The following is a 22806-nucleotide window of genomic DNA, read 5'->3' as shown; positions in this document are numbered from 1 at the left end:
ATGTTGATTTTAAGATTTGATTATGAGTTAAAGATTATCATGTTTTTATAAAATTATTGATGCAAGCATGCGAATGGGAACTTTAGTTATTAATTCACATGGGGGAATTAATATATTATTGAGATTGAATCATGAGTTCCCTTACAGTATTATTTTCACTACTTTATAAGGATTGTGGGTCTTATTTGGTAAGTGGAAAAGTTATGCCTTTGAAGGTAAGATTGATTGTTGGCTAGGTTCAACAAATAAGAAAGACTGGAATTAAAGGAAGTAATCTTGGATTGTAAGTTGTGTGATCACTTATTAAATCCTAAAATAAAAGAGAAGTTCAGTTGTGAATGTTTAATTTGATGTATCTGTGTTACTTGTGTGAGTCATAACAAGTAATAAATTGTGGTAAAGTGGAAATTGGATAGTAATAAACTTTAGACTGGTGCACGTCTAGAGTTGGGCAATTAGGAGTTGGGATATATGGTGAGCGTGTCATGGCTTTTTCAGGAAAATGGATTGATCACCATTCCTATTTTTCAAAGATTCCTCGATATCGCAGGTCATTCTGGAATACGGGGTCGCGCCTGTAATTCGTCTTCTTAGCTGAAGGCAAGTTTAGATAAGACAACTCAAACTAATACCTATTCTATTCAAGTAATAAAATATGTTTAAATTTTAGTTGAGTAGAAGTTATCTGCATAATGTTATATTGTTATATTATTATTTATCGTTGCACGTTATTTATTAGTATCATGTTAGAAATATTTAGGTAATATTATGTAGTACTCAACTTTGCTGATTACGTGCTTTGTTTGTGATTGTTGATCATGGCCTTGCCTTATTGATCCTGTGATGACCCATTTTGGTGAGCATATTCTTTATAGCATTGACATTTACAGGTTCGCAGATGTTGCATCATTGAGAATGTATTTACTACCTTAGTAGGAACATGTCATAATAAGTTTGGTTTGAAGTAGACATTTATAGTGTGATTGGTTTTAAGTACTTATTTATTTATTATATTAAAATATGAAGTTTAGTTATATGTTTTCCGCTGCAAAATTATGAATAAGCCGATACGTTATCACACGGGCGATAATGCTTTTGTAATTCTCTATGTTTTATATTGAAAAGGTATTTCTGAAAAAAGAGAACTATAGGGGTGTTACAGAAATTGCCCAAATCATCAAGGTAATCAGCAATTGCATTCGATGATTTTCTTTTTCTGAAATTATCTCATTTTTTATGTTCAATTGTTCAATTCCACTGGGTGTTTAGGATTGAGTGTTTTTGTATATGTCCTGCTGCTGAAATTTATTGTAGATAAAATAAGCAACATTGTTGTTGCTAAAATTTTGGTTTACTTTTTACTTCATAGCAACCGTATAGAAATTGCATCTTACAATTTTGTTTTTATAAAAAAGCCTTAGATTTTAGTTGAGTTATACTTAGGTCTTAATTATCACTCAAAGGAAAAAAAAATATACCCTACGTCTTCTTAGTACTTCACAACAATAAAAACAAAATTATAGGTTAGAGAATTGAATATTGGTTTATAATTATTTGATTACCTTGTATTATTACATAACTATATCAAATATGGCGTATTTAGGGAGATATGATTTTTTATTTTAGGAATGTTTTTATAATGATTGTGCATGACTCCTAATTTATTGCCTTAATTGAAATTAAGTTTGATTGCCATGATTGATTCAAAGTCTTGAATTCCTAATATGAAGCAAGAAGAATCGATGGAATTGGTTAATTTTATTTACACCTCAGCAGATTAAAGTAGCATAATTATTTTGACAACTAAAAGGAAAGATGACACATGTACAATTTTGTAGATGTTTAACATGTGGCAAAAAGGTTATTGTTTTATTGTAACACCTCGACAGTTCTATATTTTCTAAAATACCTTTTTAATATAGAACTTAGAGAATTATCAAAGTATCGCATGTGTGATAACGTTTCAACTTATTCAGAATTTTGCAGCGGAAAACATAATAAGGTTTAGAAATAAAACTTAGTCAACCAAAAAGTCAACTCTAAAATTCAAACAATGAAAGTCAAAGTCAACGACAATATCAAAGTCAACTATAAAAAATATAAAGTCAAATATAATAAATAGTTAACACAAGCTCTCCAATCTCGAACTCATGATGCATCATCTTCAGACCTGTAATGGACGATGAATTATTAACCTCTAGAGACTGCTCACCAAATGGGTCATCACAAAATCAATAAGGCATAGTCATGATCAACAAATTAAATACACAAAAAGTATGTAATCAGTAAAGTTGAGTACTACATAATAACCAAATAAACAATCCTAACATGATGATAATAAATACTAAGCAGGAATGAATAATAATATAATAACATCGCAAACTACTTTCACTGAACTAAACTCCACAACTAATAGATTAATTAATTTATATGAAATGGTCAATGGATTAGGTTGACTAAACCAGAATCAGTCTTCAGTCTAGAAGACGAAATACGAACGCGACTATGTATTCCCCTCACCTGCTATATAGAGGAACCTTTAAAATAAAAATAGGACACAGTGATCAATCTGATCCCATCAAAAGCCATGAGCTACCACCATGTACTCCAACTCATACTTGTCCAACACTTCAGACGTGCACAAGTCTAAAGCTATTGCTATCCACATTTTACTTTACATGATTAGTAAATTATTTACTTGTTATGACTCACAAGTAGGACAAATAATATAATCAACAACAATCATAAACTTTCATTTTTATCTTAGGATTAGATAAGTGATCAACAACAACTTAACAACCCAAGATTAATTCCAACTTTAATCCATAACCTTCATTTATTCGTTGAACCAAGTCAAATATCAACCAACCTTTCATAGTGTTGGAGTACAAGGTGACACTCAAGAAAGGAGGGTTGAATTGAGTGACCAAATCTAACCGCTTTTCGCAAAAACACTCCTATGGCAAAGTGCCTTACACTGTGTTATTCACTCGTAAACTCTCCGATTGGTGTTTTTGCTCAAACTAAATTGTATCAAAAAACGAAAATAATGAAATCAAATAATAAGACACATGAATTTGACGTGGTTTAATCTCACATCTGAGATCTACGTCCACACAAACTACTCTTTTATTATTTGAATCTTAAAATACTAGACTTTTGATAGAATATGATTCCCCCACTACTAACTCTAGTAGTGCTTCCCAACACTTAAGCCTAAGTGTTGCTACTCTCTATAATTTGAGAATTACATAAAGAATGATTCCTCAAAAGTGTGCTTCTTATTCAAGCAAATGAAGAATCGTTATGATCGTTGTTTAGAAACCTTAACTTACTAGAACTCTGTGACGTACACTGTGCTATGGGAATCCGTTTTCATATCTCAAATTTTATCAAAAACCAAGTATGAAAATGTGAGTTGTTCTTTTTATTTGTATCCTTTATATAACTTATCAACTGAATAAAAATTATTCTCCAAGATATGATTATCTTCTTGAATAATTTTTATTCCTAAAATTAAGGAATAAAATCTTTTCTTTTCTAAAATCAAATTTTATCTTTCATAAAAACTTTTTTTTCCTTATAACATAAGGATTCCTACATATTTTATGCCAACTATTGATCAGATTTTAAATCAATTTTTATTCAAAAAACTTTATCAAAATCTTTTTCTTTAAAGATCGGTTTTTCTTAAAACTCTTATTTTCTTTTTTCTTGAAAATCTGTATCAAAATCTTTTTTTCTTAAAAATCAGATTTTTTAAAACTCTTTTTTTTCGAAATTATTTTTAAATAAACTTTCTCTTTAATATCAATTTTTACAAAACTCTTTATCCCGAAAATCATTATGAAAATATTTTCGTTTCAAAACTAATTTTCGAAATTTAAAACTCCCTTTTTATATAGAAATATTTTGTCTAACTCAAGAAAATAGTTAATCATACTAATTTAATATTTCTATTTTAGCACAAAATTCCAATAAGTTACTTACATTGTATAAACATGACTAAGAGTCTAAGAATATAACTAGACCTAAGCTTCCATATCTTCACGTTCTTGAACTTTCATGAACATCAAATCTTGATAGCTTTCTTAGATCACTGTTACATACATGCATGTTATAGCACAAAGTATTTATCATCATCAAAATAACATTGACTTAGGGGTCGTTTGGTTGAAGTTGGGAAGTATAACTTCCCATAAATTTGTATTACCCATGAATTTTTATTTCCTAGGAAGTACATTTTTTTTGTTTGGTTAAACATGGGAAATTCTATTTCCCGTGAGAAGTTCCACTTACCTAGGGGGGGCCTAGGCAAGTTATTTCCTCCATTTTGTAGGAAATAGAACTTCCTAGGAAGTTCTACTTCCCATGTTTTTGCCAACCAAACAACAACCCATATATTTACTTCCTATGAATTCTAATTTTCCATGCATTTGAAGGTTAACCAAACAAGCTCTTAGAGTCACAACACCTAGGTATAATAATCCACTTACCAAATAAGGCCCTCGCTCGGTCCTCATAAAGTAATTAAATAATTCAACTGGAACAACATGATTCAATCATGATCCAAACCAACATATATATTAATCCCTCATATGAATTAATAAAATAAATTTACCAAATTTCATATGATTGTATCAATCTTCCATACAAACATAATATAAACATCATAACCAACATGCTTCACACAACGGCATCAAACATGCAAATCCAACTTAATAAAATCACATATGAACTAAGAATAGTTCTGTAAATATGATATTACATAAATCTCATCCTTAGGTTAATTAGGACATGATATTAATCTATTCAACATATAGGTATGTACGTATCTTGTGTAGCATATCGAGAGACCACTTTCACAACCTTAAAAATCTCCTAAAGAGAATTCTCCACCTAAAATAACCAATATAAATCCACAATCAATACTTTGTATATTTCCAACAATAATACAATACTTTAAACCCTTCATAAAAGTGTTTAAAAACCTTTCTCCTCATTTGAAACTTTTTATTAAAACCCCCTAGTATACACTTGTTGTTAAAACTCTCAAAAACTTATGTTTAGATCACAAAACTCCATCATCAACACTCTTTTTTAAATTTCCAGCAACATACTAAATACTAAAACTATATTTTAACATACTTAAAATCATAAGAATACTCAATTTCATAGACTAAAATATACTACTATGATTTTGCAACTCATAAATCCCTAAAAATCCATGCTTTGATGAACAAAATCCCGATTCAAACATATTACGTAAATCTGAATTTTAATTACTTCATTACATAAATTATATAATCTTAGATTCATAATTAAATCATCAAACTCCAACTTTTAAACATAAACATATTAAAACAATTCTTAAAAATATAAACTTTGCAATAAATAAAACTTGAGGAGGAAGTAATAACCAAAGCAAAGAAGAAAAGAGAGACACGGCAAGGAGGGAGGTGGTGTTGCTGTCGCCGGCTGCTGCTGCCGGATGGTGGCACTCAGCCGGTGGTGGTTGCGCCGGTCAGTTCAAAGGAGGAACACTAGTAAAAAAATGCAAATTTGCGTTAATCTATGTGCGTCACACGCTAGAAGCACTGACGCAAATAGCCTATTTGCGTTGCACATCAAAGAACATGTGATGCACAAAATGACAGTAGATGGGTGGTAGGGTCATTTGCGTCGCACGGAGTTGAGAACGTGACGCATATGATGAACATGATTTGCATCAAACACAACTATTATGCGACGCAGATGACTGGATCCCATGATTTGCTTCGCATGCTTAGAGGATGCGACACAAATCGCTTTCGTCTAAAAGCTGATGACTTGGATGCCTATTAAGTCATGTACGTCGCATGGCATATGACACGCGAAGCAGATGACCCGTAACTTTTTAAAACTCTCCCACTCCCCGCATTTCCCCAAACCCTAACTTCATTCCCACCTCATTTCCAATCGCCACTTTTCCACCTCATTCTCTCTCACTCACTCAAACAACAATCAAACAAGGAAAAATACATCATCAAATGAAACCCTCACCATTTAAAACATCATAACCATAAAATATCTTCAAAAATTAACAAAAAAAACCAAATAAAAAAACACCACAAAACCCTCCAAAAACACAAATTCTGGCAATTAAAACAACAAAAAAGAAATCAAAAGCAAAAAGTTAGATATATATACAAGTCCATCACATTCACCGGCTTGAAAAGAGAGTTTCTGATGGTTCGATCCACCTCATCGAGGTTCATCGCAATAGATTTCCTCTTTTTCGCCATTTTTTTCTGATGGTTCCATCCACCTCCTCTGCATTGCAAATCTCAAAGAGGATCTCCGCATCTTCATGCGTTCGCAGTGTATTCGAATCTCGCTGGCGAGTGCTACGATCTACCAATTCCGACCAGCACCAACACAAAGAGGAGAGAGAAACGAATTTTGAAGTTTTTGGGTTCATCTTCTCTGAATTCCTGATTTTCAAGTATTTTTAGTTCACATTTTATTCTGAATTTCTTTGATTTTCCATAGTAATGTTTATTTTTGAAATAAAAAAAATTGAACCTATCAAACATGAAATTTCTTGTATTTTTTCAGTTTTTTAACTCATTTAGAATGAAATTTATTGATTTGCAGATCTAGTGGAGGAACATAAGAAATGAATTTGTATATTTTCGTTGTTTAAGTTTGTTTAATTCCATTTTATTTTGTACCATTTGTTAAGTTTATCGTTTTAGATTTTTATTCATGTTTTCTGATTACAAAACTATTATAGAGAATAAAGAATCATGTTTAATAGTTTCGTATGTGCAGAAATATTTCGTCCTTGATGATGGGTTGGTTTGGTTTTATTTTTTTTAATCTATAATCTGCCATTTGCGTCAGATGTTGGTTAAAATTCGACGCAAATTCCTTTTTTTAATTAAAAAATGCTTGATCTGAGTCGCACATGGTCCAACGTGCGACGCAAATGGCATGCTAGGCTTACTGGGCTTACTGGTGGTATTGTTTGGCATCTCCCATGTGCGACGCATCCTGACCATGTGCGACGCAAATGGTCCATCATCTGCGTCGCACATTACTCAGCATGCGACACAAATGGGAGCCGCAAATGTAGTTTGTATGCCGTGAAGAGGCGTCATGTGCATCGCACCTCGAGCCCTATCCGACGCAAATAGCTCCTCAACTGCGTCGGACCCTTATCCGACGCATATCATATCTCCGTCATTTGCAACGAGACATGTGTCGTCGGACCGGTGTCCGATGCAAATAGTGGTCCCAGGTCCAACGCAAATTGACAATTATGTACTACTGGAAGGCCGAAGGAAGGAGAGATAGGAAGAAAAGAAAAAAGAGAGAGATCGGAGCAGGGGTCGAAATTTATGGAAAAAGAAGGAGATAGAATATAAGTGTGTGGGAAATTTTTGGGGTTTTAGGGGTTTATATAGTTTCTCCCCTTTTGGGTTTAGACTAAGGTGTTTGGACTAAAACTAATATTTAATGATTTATGAGTTGGGTGGTTGGGTTCCTCAAACCCCATATAAAATTCTTTTGAAAATATAAAAAGTGGTTTAAACTTTTGAAATATATATATTTCAAAGTATGACTAACTAAAATGTTTAACTTCTTTAAATCATTAAAATAATTCCTTTAACTTCTAAATAGTCAACCTTTAAAGAAATAAATCGTTTAAATACAAAAATATACTTAATTATATACAAATATACATGAAAATATTTTTATAAAATTTATAAATTTATAGAAGATTACAGTCTACCCGAAACTTGGCACGAAAACTCGCCCATTTTCAAAAGTTTTTAACTCAACTTCCATTTAAGAAATACTTATGTCACTCGTGTGTGCACTTTTACGAACTTTAAAAATCACTTGTGTTGCTCATAAACACATTTTTCATGTGAAGAATCTATTTATTTTGCACCAAAATGTGTAAATTGCCAAAATAAGCATAGAAATGCATAAAAATACCATAAAATAAGGTTAAAAGCGAGAAATTCTATCGCATTCTACCCCCCCCCCCCCCCCCTTACAGAAAACGAGCTACACCGTCGTAACTCACCTCAAGGAACAACTCAGGATACTTCATCTTTAGTTTTTGTCTTCGGCTTCCGACGTTACCTCTTCAGACTCATGGTTAGACCAAAGCACTTTTACGATATTTACATCCTTATTGCGTGTACTACGCACCTTTTTATCAATTCTCACAAACCTTTCCTCATATGTGAGGATATATCAATTTCGATTCTTTCAGTCTCTAAAACCTGATGCTCGTCAAGAATATATCTCCTGAGTTGGGAAATATGAAACACGTCGTGTGTTTTCTCAAATTTCATTGGCAACGCCAACTTATAAGCTACATTTCCAGTTCTTTGCAAAATCTCACATGGGCAACATATTTAGCACTTAATTTGCCCTTTTTTACAAATCTCATCACTCCCTTAGTTGGTGACACTTTCAAAAATACTTTATCACCTACTGCGAACTCATCTTCTCTTCGCTTTAAATCAACATAACTATTTTGCCTATCTTGAGCAGCTTGAATTCTAGCCTGAATCAACTTGACATTCTTAACGGTCTCCTCAATAAATTATGTCCCCAATACCATATTCTCACTAAAATTATTTCACCAAATGGGACTTCTACACTTCCTTCATATAGTGCCTCAAAAGGAGCCACTTTAATGCTCGCATGATAACTATTGATGTAAGGAAACTCAATCAAGTCTAATTGGTCTTTCCAACGATCTTGGAAGTCTATAGCACATGGTCTCAACATATCTTCCATAGTCTGGTTAATCCTCTCAGTCTTACCATTAGTTGCACGGTGAAAAGCAGTGCTCATTTTTAATCTTGTCCAAGATTCAACTGGACCTTTTGCCAAAATTTCGAGAAGAATCTCGAATCACGATCTGAAATAATATCTGTTGGGATCTCATACACTAGTAGAATAAATGCTTATTGTTGCGGTCAAAAAGTGGCATATTGCTGCGGTTTTGGGGGCGCAGTAATTAAAGGGGCAGCAATTGGGTAAAACCGCAGCAATATATATTTTTGCAATTGGATCCTATTACTGCGATTTTTACCAAAAAAACCGCAACAATATGTACCATAGTTCAAAAAAAAAAATTCGAGATTCTTTTTTTATATATAATTTTCGTAGATTTCATTCAAATTTTATCAAAAGAAACTCACAGCCCCCAAATGTATATGGAAGAGATAAAAACAACAACATTTAGAGTGTATAAAAAAAACACTTAACTAAAACACAAACAAGGACAAATTTGCTTTCAAAAAAAACATAAATATATTATATAACCTAAAAAAAATTTACTAGCAGATCTACTGCATCTATAACACTAACCTAAAAAAATCAAATCTCCATTCACCAAAAAAGGAAAAAAAAATGTAAATCTGGAATGCTGAAATCAAAAAACAGAAAAGAAAAATTGTTAACCTAAATTACAATGAACGGTCGACCCACATCTACTAAAAACGAGAAAAATAATAATCTGGTTCTACTAAAAACGGAAAAAAAAAACTGTTGAAACTTAAATTACATGAAAAAAACGAAATACACGTAATCTGGTGGGAACGAAAATTTGCAAAAGAATGAGGAACGAATGTGACGAACGAAAAGTTGATGGTTGTTGTTGGTGCGAACGGCCGACCCACGTCTGGCGGCGATTGAACCGACGAACGAACGGTCGACACACGTCTAGTTGAAGACGAACGGTCGAAGGTCGTGCAGGTTGAAGACGAACGGTCGAAGGTCGTGCAGGTTGAAGACGAACGGTCGACGGCCGTGGTTGAGTATTAACGGTCGATGGCCGTGGTTGAGGGACGAACGCGAGAGAATGAGAGAGAGGGACGAACGCGAGAGGATGAGAGAGAGGGACGAACGCGAGAGGATGAGAGAGAGGGACGAACGCGAGAGGATGAGAGAGAGGGAAGAACGCGAGAGGATGAGAGGGTTAGAGGAGGAGAGAGAGAGGGGGAAGAGAGGAGGAGAGAGAGAGAGGAAGAGGAAGAGAGGCGTGGGTTAGAGCTGAGAGGAGAGGGGGGGTAAGAGAGGCGTGAGTGAGAGGAGAGAGAGGAAGAGATGATTCTTAAAACCCTAGGTAAATATTTTATCATTAATTTTAAAAGTCTATTGTTGCGGTTTTTTATAGAAACCGCAGCAACAGGTTAGAATAATAATTTTTTATATTATTTTAATATATTGCTGCAGTTTCTGGCAAAAAACCGCAGCAATATGTTTAGTCAAATAGTCACAAAAAAAATTCGTCCAAAACATATTGCTGCGGTTTTCGACCAAAACCGCAGCAATATAGTTATTTTATATTTTTTCTTTTCCTTATACGCTATATATTGCTGCGTATGGGTAAAACCGCAGCAATATCACCGCAACAATAAGCAATTATTCTACTAGTGATACACTCTTACTACATGCTTAATATACATCTGTGCATGTTGCTTCTTCTTCCATGTCTCTTTGTTTAGAATGAACACGACAAACTTTGTCAGACAGACCACAATAACCCAAATAATATCATTGCCATTTCTCGTCTTCGGTAAAGCAGTCACAAAATCCATTGAAATATAATTCCACTTCCATCTAGAAACCTCTAAGGATTGAACCTTCCTCATTGATCTCTTATGATTTATCTTCACTTTCTAACATGTTAGACATTTGGACACGAATTCAGCAACCTCACGCTTCATATTTGGCCACCAATAGATTTCCTTAAGATCCTTATACAACTTGTCACCCCTAGGGTGCACAGGATATGGACTATAATGCCCCTCATCCATAAGTCGTCTCAACACATTTTGTGGTACACACCACCTTCCCTTGAACCTCAAAATTCCATCCTCATGAATATTAAAGTCGATTTTCTTACCTTTCTTCATTTTCTCTTTAATCTTATCTAGGGGTGTTCATAAGTATCCGATTCGTGATCCAGTTTTTCGGATATTCGATCCGCCCTTTTGTTTTCGGATATTACAGATTGAAAAACGGATCAGGATTTTATATTTTTGGATACATGGAAAATTTTTAGATTTTTTCGGATATCCAGTGCGTGATATCCGTTTTCAAGATCGGATATCCGAAATATCTGATGATCTGATCCGAAACTTGTTTTATGAACTTTTTCTTTAGAAATTTCAAATTTTTTTAGTTTTCGGATATCTGATGATTCGATCCGAAAATTTTAGATATCCGAACTGAAAATTTCCGAAATCCGATCTGAATATTTTCAATTTGGATTCGGGTCGCTTTTTACCGGATCCGAACTTTCCGATTGGATATCCGATATGAACACCCCTAGTATACACTCTCCTGGTATGCGGGTTTACATACAGCTCTTTGAGAAAGTCGTTACATAACTACTAACATAGTAGCTAACTTGTAATATAGCTTGTAGCTAAAGTTTCTCCTTCTATACTAGTCTATAAATAGCTAACATCTTAGCTGATGTAAGAAGGTTTATGGTTCATTCATCAATAATAAAAATCTCTCTCTATTCTTATTTCTCTCTCAATTACTTCTCTGTCTAAAATGAATCTATGATTCATATATCTGCCATTGATGTATGATTAACTTTTATAAGTTCAGTTCCATGAACTTCAATAGTTTCCATCGTCTTTTCCGAAAGATAACTGCTTGACCTAATATTGCCTTAGCTTATTTCTCATCGAGCAATATCTATGCGATTCTTTGTATTTCATTCATTCTAATCCATTCTACCTCCAATTTATCATATTAATTATGTTTTACTCTACATTCAACCGAAATTAGGTTAATATCATCCTATTCTAAACAAATTGCATTAGTTGAGCAACAATTCTACGGAAATTAGTACAGAAAAGAGAAGGAATTGCATCAATCAAATATCAGTCGACAAATTTTAGGATAATACAGATTCAAACTCGCTCAATCAACTTATCAATTTCATTAAAAGAATGAAAGTTGATATTCATAGTGTCAAGCGAAAAAACTAATGAATTAAATTTTTTTTTTAAAAAAAGAAGTAATAAAAAATGCATCTACAGTATATTCAATCCAGGTATAAGTACTTCGCATGCATAATTTCGATCGATAATCAAGTTATGTCAACCAAATTTCAATTTATTACAAAAAAGATCGAAAAAACAAAAACAAAAAACAAACCTGAAATTGCAGAAATTGAAGAAAGTTGATGATGAATCAATTGCTGCGAAATTGAATAAACTTGATGATGAAATCGATTGAAGCGAAATTGATGCCTTCTAGAACAATAACGATTGAAGCTTTGATCGAATTTAATTGTTAAATCAGATTGTGCGAATCTGTGTAAATTAGGAGGCGAGAGACATCTGTTCCTTTTACCCATAGTAAAGCTAGAAGGCAAACTTTAGCTTATGTAGTAAGAGCCGATAATGCGAAGAAACAAAGACCTTGATTATACGTACTCTGCTTTATTAATACTTTAGCCACCCAAGCTGCGCCTCCCACATGAGTATGCTTATGCAGCTAAATTGAAGAAAAAGTTGAAAGTTTATTTAAACTGAAAATATCAATGTGATTGAGGAGATTGAATTTTTGTTGTGGGAGTGAAAAAGAAAGAATTCAATTTACGTTTTTTATGGTGTAAAGTTTGAACTAAGATAGAAATGGAAAAAGAAAATGACAAAAGTTATCTCTTATGTCTAAATTTATCTTTTTGTTTGTGTCTTAATTTATCAAATAAGGCAATTTTTAACTTACTCTTTCTTATTCCTAAATCTTAAAATAGGGAAAGATTGCAAAATTATCTTCTGAGATTAGGTCAGGGCAAATTTGTAAAGTTTGTCTTCTTTATTAATCTCTACTATATAAGGGAAGGGGGAGCAATGGTGTCCTCTTTTGAAATATCTATTTTGCCCCCCTTCCCTTTCTAAATTACAAAAGGAATGTCAAAATCAAAATCGACACTCAAAGAAAACTATCGAAAATTAAATTACAACATTCACTCACAAATCACTTAAAAGAAGAAACTTTATAAATCACTCATACAATTGAAAAAATCACGTTATAAAAATCACGCAAATCACTCAAATAATCAGCAAAATTTATTAAAATTTAAAATTAACATACAAACTAAAACTAATTCTAGAACGCCAATACATACAAAAACATTTACAAAAATTTACTTACAAATCACTATTCTCAAGAACTATTCACAATTAATGGTGGGTCATGATAAAAATTAGAGGTGTATTTGTAGTGAAATAAGAATTTAGAAGTTAGACAAAGAAAAAAATTATTTACTTTTTTATAGTGTTTCCTATATATAATGAAACTTTTAATATATTTGGACCTATCTTTTTCTATTATATAATAGCGATTAATTATCAATGTAAAAAGGTTTATGTAAAATATTCAAGAATTAAAATACAACATATCTCTATTATATAACACAACAAGAATCCGCGTCTTTAGCGTCTGACCTTCGCGTCCGTCTAACAAAACAGACGATATCCGCGAAAATAGCGTCCGAAATACAGTCAGACGGTAAATAGCGTCCGATCTTTCTGCAGACGCAAAATAGCGTCCGACACGGCCAGTCAGCGTCTGATTTTACGCCAGACGCAAAATAGCGTCCGTCAGGCGGACGGTAAAGTCCATAGGCGGACGCTATTTGGGCGGATATACCAAACACTCATCGACCCCTCCCCAGAAATTTTCGACCGCACTTTTCAAATCTACGAAAACTGCTTTCTCTCTCTCTTTCATTTTCGCCGGCCACTGCTTTCTCTCTCTCTCGCCGGCGACTCGCGACTTTGCCGCCGGACACTCTACACTACCGCTGATTTCTCTCTCTCTTCGCGTGGCTCTCTCTTCACGTGGCGCCGCAGCTCTCTCTTCTAGGGCAGATTTGCCGCCGCCGAGCCGCCGCCGAGCTGCCGCCGAGCCGCCGCCTCCTTTTCTCTCCCTTCTACAGTTGTTTAAGGTATGGATTTATACTTTAATTTTGTTGATTTTTTGCTTGAATTTCTTTGTTAATTAGGGTTTTTGGTATTTTTGATGTATAGTTGTTGTTCATAGTTGTTATTGATAGTTGTTGTTGTTGTGTGTGATGATGGTTGTTGTTTTTAATTGTATTGTTGTTGTTGTTTAATGAATTTGTTGTTGTTTTTAATTGTATTGTTGTTGTTTAGTGAATTTGTTGTTGTTTTTAATTGTATTGTTGTTGTTGTTTAGTGAATTTGTTGTTGATAATTGAACATGTTAAGTGTTGTTGTTGTTGATAATTATATATGTTAAGTGTTGTTGTTGATAATTGAATATGTTAAGTGTTGTTGATAAAAGAACATGTTTAGTATTGGTGTTGTTCATCAACTTGTTTAATTTATTCATAATAATTAGTGAAGTAATGTTATTAATGTTACATGCTTTAGATAAATTGAGTGATTAATTTATTACACTTATATTTATGTGTATCGAATTGAATTGATTGTTTAGTATAATAAACTTAGTGTATATTAAGTATATGTGCACTATATATTTGTAATTTATTTATTATATAGTGTTGTTAATCTTTTGGATTTGTTTAGTAATTCTTAATTATTCATAAATTATCTACTATTTGTCCACTACATATCTTACGTACTTCCATTAACAAGTAGTGAATATAGTGAATTGATACTGCAGTTATAGTAGAGTTTTAAATTATGAAAAGGAAGGAACGTAGCTGATGTATGAAAGACTTGATGGGCGTGCCCTTAGAAACTGAGTATGTGAAAGGAGTTATAAGTTTCATTGAGTTTTGTTTACAACATCCTCATTTAAATGACGGTGATAAGATAAAATGTCCATGCATGAGGTGTAATAACTTGCGTTATTTGGATGTGGACACGGTCAAAGTACATTTGTACAGTAAGGGTTTTAAACCGAATTACTTTGAGTGGTTATGTCATGGTGAACGTGCTACGGGTCCTCCTCATCTTCTGCTCAGTCAAATCCATATGTGGATATGGTTGTGGATGCTTTAGGGAATACTGAAGATCATGCCATGCTTGCCGGTTCAAACTCAGTTGAAGAAGAACCAAATGGTGAAGCAAAGAAGTTTTTTGACCTTCTTAAGGCGGCCGAGAATCCCTTGTATGAAGGGAGCAAGATGTCCGTGCTGGAGATGGCTTCTAGAATCATAAGTTTAAAGTGTGAGTATAACCTACCACACAGGTGTGTTGATGGTTTTCTTAGTTTATTGAATGAGGTGATACCCCAGAACAACAACATGGGAAGAACTTTCTACGACACAAACAAAGTCTAAAGGGTTTGGAGCTTCCTCATGAGAGGATACATGCATGTCCTAAAGGTTGTATGTTGTTTTGGAAGGGCGATGCTCACTTAGATAAATGTAGTGTATGCGTAGTGATCGGTACAAGAAAACTTCTAAGGGCAAACTTATCCTGCAAAAGTGTTAATGTACTTTCCAATCACACCGAGGTTGCAGAGGTTGTTTGCAACTAAGAATATCTCTGAGAAATGACATGGCATGCCGACAATCCTCGAATGCAGGGTACCTTAGCACATCCAAGTGACAGTGAAGCATGGAAACACTTTGATAGAACCTTTCCCGATTTCCCGCCGAGGCTCGAAATGTTAGACTCGGGCTGTGCACCGATGGATTTTCTCCATATGGTAAGTTTGGAGGGCAATATTCATGCTGGCCAGTTATCCTCACACCATACAATTTGCCTCCATCCATGTGCATGAAGAAACCATTCATGTTTCTTTCTTTGCTCGTTCCGGGACCTAAAAATCCCAAAGGAAACTTGGATGTGTTTATGCAGCCTCTAGTTGAAGAGTTGAAGCAGTTGTGGCATATTGGGGCTACGACCTATGATGTTTCAAGGAAGCAAAATTTCAACCTTCGAGCATCGTTGCTTTGGACAATTAGTGACTTTCCTGCGTATGGTATGTTGTCCGGATGGTCTACTGCTGGAAAGAAGGCATGTCCTTATTGCATGGAGAAAAGCAAGGCATTCTGGCTTGAACATGGGGGTAAAGTGACATGGTTCGATTGTCATCGACAATTTCTTCATTCTGACCACCCATTTCGAAGGAATAAGACTGCTTTTTGTAAGAATAAGGTTGAGAATGGCGTAGCTCCTCACATAATGTCTGGAGAGGAACTGTGGCAGTGCGTGAAGGACTTACCTAAAGCAACTGATGGTCCCGAGGCGCTGAACCGATTGAAGAAGGATAAAAAAGGTTGGTTGAAACAGAATATTTGTGGGAGCTTCCATATTGGAAAGATTTGATTATCCGTCACAACTTAGATGTCATGCATGTTGAGAAGAATTTTTTGACCAACTCATTAACACTGTGATGGATGTGAAGGGTCAAACTTCAGACACCCTTAGTGCAAGAAAGGATATGGCAATGTTTGCAAACGCCGGGAACTGGAGCTTGTTGATGATGGTGTGGGGAATTTGGCCAAGCCTAAAGCACCTTACACACTCGACAAGGCTCAGAAAAAGGTATTTTGTGAGTGGGTACGTGATTGAAGTTTCCAGATGGCTTTGCATCGAACTTGAGTAGATGCGTGGATCTTAGTTGCAGTAAATTGCAAGGATTGAAGAGCCATGACTGTCATGTATTCATGGAGAGGCGTTGCCGGTTGGTCTAAAAGAATTGCTTCCTTTGCATGTTTGGAAGGCGATAACCGAAATAAGTCAATTCTTTCGAGACTTGTGTGCGTCCACAATCAAAGTCAGTGAGATGAAGCGCTTAGAGAACAACATCGCTGAGATCTTATGCAAGTTGGAAAAAATCTTTCCTCCATCATTTTTTAATTCAATGGAGCACTTGCCGGTTCACTTGCCTTATGAAGCAAAAGTTGGTGGTCCCGTCCAGTATAGATGGATGTACCCTTTCGAAAGGTAATTGAATTTGTTTTAAGTGTCATACAATACTGAATTCATACATAAAATGCTAATCCTCACCTTACGGACAGGTTGCTTAACCATTTAAAACGTAAAGTGGGAAACAAAGCACGTGTTGAAGGTTCAATATGCAATGCCTACGTAACTGAGGAGATAGCGAACTTCTGCTCCAACTACTTTCAGCCCGGGGTTGACACAAAATCAAGGGACTTAGGAAGAAATGTTAATCCTGATGTCGCTAGCACACATGGTCTTGGTGTCCCCGAGTTGTTCAGGGAAGACTGCGGTCGACCGGAACAGATGGACGTTTGCGATGGTTGCAAGACAAGGAGTACGATCGAGCACATCTTTACGTACTTGCAAACAGTGGCATCTTAAGTGATTATGAAAGGTAATTTGGGAGAAGTTGTAGACCCATTGTGTTATATTCTACTTGTCCTTTGCCTAACGTGTGTGACATTACTTACTCAAGGCGATTCGAGGATTATATTGTCAATTCAAGACCGAACATTGCTAAGGATGATGTGTGGAGCAAATGCGAAGCCGAGTTCCCTAGTTGGTTCAAGACAAATGTGAGTTTCGTACATTATTTGTTATAACCATTGAGATTCCTTCATGAACTAACTTAGTTCCTAAAATCAGGTCCTTGGTGCCATGACAAGTGACGATGTCACTCGAGCTCTTGCTATGGGTCCTTCCAGACAAGTGAGAACGTGGAATCAGTTCTTTGTGAATGGATATAACTTTCATACACAGGAATATGGCAAGAATAAGTCAACTATGAACTATGGTGTATGTGTACAAGCTGCTGATAGAGCTGATTACTTTGGCATTTTGGAGGAGGTTATTGAACTGGTGTACCATGGTAATTTGGCTGTTTATAAGACAATTTTGTTCAAGTGCAATTGGATGGACTCGGACAAGGGTATGAACATTCATGAACAATACAAACTTGTGGAAGTCAATCACACCAAGAAATACCCAAAATATGATCCGTTTGTATTGTCGTACCAAGTTAGCCAAGTATACTACGCGCCGTATCCCAGTCTTAGGAGGGATAAACTGCAATGGTGGGCTGTGTTTAAAACGAAGGCAAGGTCCGAAGTTGATGCCCCGGTTGATTTGGATGTTCTCCAGGAGGAAAGAGTTGATACCGCTGCAGTTCTTTGTGCTCCGAATGAGATACCAGATTATGATGCTGGTGACGACAACAATAATGATGAGATCATGGAATTTGAGGCGCCGAATGAACAAGGAGAACCAAGTGATTATGAAAGCAGCGACGAGCTGGTGATTTGAGTGACGAGGATGATGACGAGGATGATTTGTTTGATGACGTTTAGTGTATTTTGTTACCTTATGTAGTTTGCTTTTGTTGTAAGACAATATGTTTGTCATTTTATCGCTAGTGCAGACCTCTATGTGTAAGACATATTATTTATTTTATTATATGTGTTTTAGTCATTTAATATGTTTTTAATTTGAAGCTTTTTAAATTGATTAATTATGTGATTTTCAATATTTTGTACTACGGTTTTATAATTGTTTATGATTAATTTCATAGTTTATTGATTATAATATGTGATTACTTTCAAGCTTTTGCAGATGTCATCAGGTACCGGATCCGGAGGTGGTCCTCGTGATGGGGTAGTGAGCCTCAGCCTGAGCGTGATGGCGAGTTGGAGAGGGACGAGGATAATCATGAGGCTGGGGTAGGTGACACAAAAAGGAGTTGGATCCCAATGGACTTTGGTAAGTTATTATGAGCGTAATACTTTATTACTTTTAATAGATTTTATTGGTGTTATTCACTTGGTTTTAATTGCTTTTTCAGGTTTGAAGACAATGGAGTCATTCGCAACATGACTAAATGCTTCAAGCAACATTTCCATCATCCATGGAGGAACTATTCGCAGGTTGATGACGATACAAAAAACCTTTGGTTCTCTATTTTCAAGGTGAAATCATATTTGTTAAGTTTATAATATGTAAAAATATTAACTCGTTGTGCTTAGTTTTCTTATATATGTAAACTAACCCTTTATACTTAAGTTTATAATATGTAAACTAACCCTTTGTGATTGGTTTCTTATATGCATGTAGGGCTCATATAAATGGAGGGAGGAGCTTCAATCCCAAGTGAGGTCTACATACGACAGGAAAATGGCCAAACGATTGAAAGATAATCACCACTCGATAGTAAAGAAGAAGGGTAGTGTTTGTCCGACATGGTTGTCTCTGAGCATTCACGAGCAGATGATGAAGAATGCTCAAGACAAGGATTTCAAAGCACGATCTCAGAAGGCTAGCAAGAACCGGCGAGGAGGTGACTTGACCAGCAGCGTACCTCCTTCTCATGTCCAGGGTTCTATTTCCTCAGCAGAGCGCGCCAAGAGATTGGTAAGTGTAACTTGTTTGAATACATTTAATACAAAAACTTGATTTAATTAATGTCTTTGAACGTGTAGGCCGCACAGCGTGGAGGGATGCTGCCTTCCGCTGTGGACTTGTTCATGGACACACACATGAGGATGAGTCTGGAAAGAAGGTTCCGATCAACGACAAAGTCCAAAAAATCAAGGTAAGTGTCTTAAACTTGCTTAGAATCATACAACTAAGTAGTAGAAAGTTTAAAGGAACATGAAACCCAAAAAAGGGCTCGAAATGGCTTAGTTTCTCTCATTTTCATTGGCTACGTGTATTAAACTTGCTTAGAATCATACAACCAAGTAGTAGAAAGTTTAAATGAGTATTTTAGGACTTGCATGAGCCATTAGAACTTGGAATAGGCATAGATGTAGGATTATAGGAACATGAAACCCAAAAAAGGGCTCGAAATGGCTTAGTTTCTCTCATTTTCATTGGCTAGTGTATTAAACTTGCTTAGAATCATACAACCAAGTAGTAGAAAGTTTAAATGAGTATTCTAGGACTTGCATAACAATAAGAACTTGAAATAGACATAGAGGTAGCATTATAGGAACATGAAACCCAAAAAAGGGCTCGAAATGGCTTAGTTTCTCTCATTTTCATTGGATAAGTGTATTAAACTTGCTTAGAATCATACAACCAAGTAGTAGAAAGTTTAAATGAGTATTCTAGGACTTGCATAAGCAATAAGAACTTGAAATAGACATAGAGGTAGGATTATAGGAACATGAAACCCAAAAAAGGGCTCGAAATGGCTTAGTTTCTCTCATTTTCATTGGATAAGTGTATTAAACTTGCTTAGAATCATACAACCAAGTAGTATAAAGTTTAAATGAGTATTTTAGGACTTGCATGAGCCATTAGAATTTGGAATAGGCATAGATGTAGGATTATAGGAACATGAAACCCAAAAAAGGGCTCGAAATGGCTTAGTTTCTCTCATTTTCATTGGCTACGTGTATTAAACTTGCTTAGAATCATACAACCAAGTAGTAGAAAGTTTAAATGAGTATTCTAGGACTTGCATAAGCAATAAGAACTTGAAATAGACATAGAGGTAGGATTATAGGAACATGAAACCCAAAAAAGGGCTCGAAATGGCTTAGTTTCTCTCATTTTCATTGGATAAGTGTATTAAACTTGCTTAGAATCATACAACCAAGTAGTAGAAAGTTTAAATGAGTATTCTAGGACTTGCATAAGCAATAAGAACTTGAAATAGACATAGAGGTAGATTATAGGAACATGAAACCCAAAAAAGGGCTCGAAATGGCTTAGTTTTCTCATTTTCATTGGATAAGTGTATAACTTGCTTAGAATCATACAACCAAGTAGTAGAAAGTTTAAATGAGTATTCTAGGACTTGCATAAGCAATAAGAACTTGAAATAGACATAGAGGTAGGATTATAAGAACATGAAACCCAAAAAAGGGCTCTAAATGGCTTAATTTCTCTCATTTTCATTGGATAAGTGTATTAAACTTGCTTAGAATCATATAACCAAGTAGTAGAAAGTTTAAATGAGTATTTTAGGACTTGCATGAGCCATTAGAACTTGGAATAGGCATAGATGTAGGATTATAGGAACATGAAACCCAAAAAAGGGCTCGAAATGGCTTAGTTTCTCTCATTTTCATTGGCTACGTGTATTAAACTTGCTTAGAATCATACAACCAAGTAGTAGAAAGTGTAAAAGAGTATTCTAGGACTTGCATAAGCAATAAGAACTTGAAATAGACATAGAGGTAGGATTATAGGAACATGAAACCCAAAAAAGGCTCGAAATGGCTTAGTTTTTCTCATATTGATTGGCTAAGTGTCTTAAACTTGCTTAGAATCATACAACCAAGTAGTAGAAAGTTTAAATGAGTATTCTAGGACTTGCATAAGCAATAAGAACTTGAAATAGACATAGAGGTAGGATTATAGGAACATGAAACCCAAAAAGGACTCGAAATGGCTTAGTTTTTCTCATATTGATTGGTTAAGTGTCTTAAACTTGCTTAATCCATTCTTGCAGGAAAGTTATGACAAAACTGTTGCTCAATGTGAAGAAAGAGGTGAAACCAAGGCCCCGAACCAGATTTTCTTTGAGACTGTTGGTGGCAGAAAGAAAGGGTGGGTTCCTGTTTGGGACGAGTGCAGACCTCTATTTTGAGAGGTCTTCGAGGGGAGGAGGTAGTTCGTCCTCCAGTTGCACTCCTTCCATGTATTCTCTGTTGTCTGCGAAGTTTGAGGAAGAGAGAGCCGAGATGCAAAGAGAACGTGAGCGGATGCAGAAGGTGATAGAAGAGGAACGCATCGCCAGGCAAAAGGAGAGAGAGGAGGATCGCAGGGTGTATATGAGTACCTGACGCAGATGAGGGCCACTATGGAGACATACAGCCAGATGATGAGCCAGTGTGGTGGTTCATTCCCCCTCCCGAGCCTCGAGACCCCCCACCGGCGGTGGTGATGCGTGTGCGACTTAGGATCCTACATTAGCTTGCACTATCTATCTTGTTTATATTTCGGAACGTGAAAACATATAATTTAGTTAAAACCGTTAACTTATTTTTATGTATGTATGAATTTATATTAGTGTATTTATGAATTTATATTTAATGCAAACAGGTCATTAGTGCAGAATTTAGCGCATTAGCGGACAGCTTGAGTATATATTTGATTGGAAAACGAAACAGGTTAAAAACTATTAAATTACAATTATTAAAAAAAAAAAAAAAGGAATTAGCGTCCGCCATTGGAGATTAACGTCCGCTAAAAGTCATTGGACCTACAGAAAAGGGCGAGGAATTAGCGACCGTCTGGAAAACTAGCGTCCGATTATCCGACGCCAACTAGCGTCCGTCTGTGGAAGCGGACGGTAATTTGCGTCCGCCATAGCCGACGCTAACTAGCGTCCGCCACTAAAAACGGACGCTAAATACCGTCCGCCTCTACAAATGGACGCTAGTTGGCGTCAGTCACCGAATCAGACGTTAAATGTCGAAAAGCGGTCGCTATATTTTAGCGTCCGTCAATCGGACGCTAAGCTAGCCATTAGCGACCAGGTGTTTTGCATCAGCTGTTTAGCGTCCGTTATCGGACGCTAATTTGTTTAGCGTCCGACTCCGCATTTTTACCGTCCGATTTTTTCGGACGCTAAACACTAACATTCTTGTTGTGTAAGGGAAGGGGAACTATGGTGTCCCCAAATGAAGACACTATGTTACCCCCTTCCCATTCTAAATTACAAATTCACTTACAAATCAAAGGGGGCTTCAAATAAAAATACCAAAAATATAATTATAACAATCACTCACAAATCAATTAAAATCATAAAATTGCATAATTTACGTTATGCAAATCACTGAAATGAGGAAACTTTACAAAAACTTAAAAATTCACGTACAAACTACAACCTATGAAAAAGTTGACTTGAAATCAAAGTGTCCACATTCTTTAC

The 22806-nt window shown here is 35.4% G+C and overlaps 1 protein-coding gene and 2 long non-coding RNA genes across 3 annotated transcripts; 2 read left to right on the top strand and 1 right to left on the bottom strand.

Annotated features, from left to right (window-relative positions):
• Positions 1-1951: 1951 nt before the first annotated feature.
• On the bottom strand, positions 1952-12680 carry LOC125498199 (uncharacterized). The gene is made up of 3 exons (XR_007274990.2): positions 12190-12680; positions 5421-5543; positions 1952-2170 (listed from the first exon to the last, which is right to left on the bottom strand). It is a non-coding gene; the product is annotated as an uncharacterized LOC125498199 (long non-coding RNA).
• Positions 12681-17232: 4552 nt separating this feature from the next.
• LOC130592100 (uncharacterized) lies at positions 17233-17783 on the top strand. The gene is made up of 3 exons (XR_008970269.1): positions 17233-17322; positions 17404-17503; positions 17574-17783. It is a non-coding gene; the product is annotated as an uncharacterized LOC130592100 (long non-coding RNA).
• Positions 17784-18659: 876 nt separating this feature from the next.
• On the top strand, positions 18660-19434 carry LOC130592098 (uncharacterized). The gene is made up of 3 exons (XM_057396261.1): positions 18660-18683; positions 18766-18889; positions 19035-19434. The coding sequence occupies exons 2-3, from the start codon at positions 18794-18796 to the stop codon at positions 19371-19373; spliced, it is 435 nt and encodes a 144-aa protein (XP_057252244.1). The 5' UTR covers positions 18660-18683; positions 18766-18793; the 3' UTR covers positions 19374-19434.
• The last annotated feature ends 3372 nt before the right edge of the window (positions 19435-22806 follow it).

Source organism: Beta vulgaris, chromosome 1 (assembly GCF_026745355.1).
Source record: "Beta vulgaris subsp. vulgaris cultivar EL10 chromosome 1, EL10.2, whole genome shotgun sequence".
NCBI classification, from domain to species: Eukaryota; Viridiplantae; Streptophyta; class Magnoliopsida; order Caryophyllales; family Amaranthaceae; genus Beta; species Beta vulgaris.
This window is presented reverse-complemented; position numbering and strand designations above follow the sequence as displayed.

Coding starts and splice junctions, on each gene's coding strand:
- LOC130592098 (XM_057396261.1), top strand. CDS start 18,794: ATGACTAAATGCTTCAAGCAACATTTCCATCATCCATGGAGGAACTAT. Junction 18,890..19,034: donor TTTGGTTCTCTATTTTCAAG/GTGAAATCATAT, acceptor ATATGCATGTAG/GGCTCATATAAATGGAGGGA.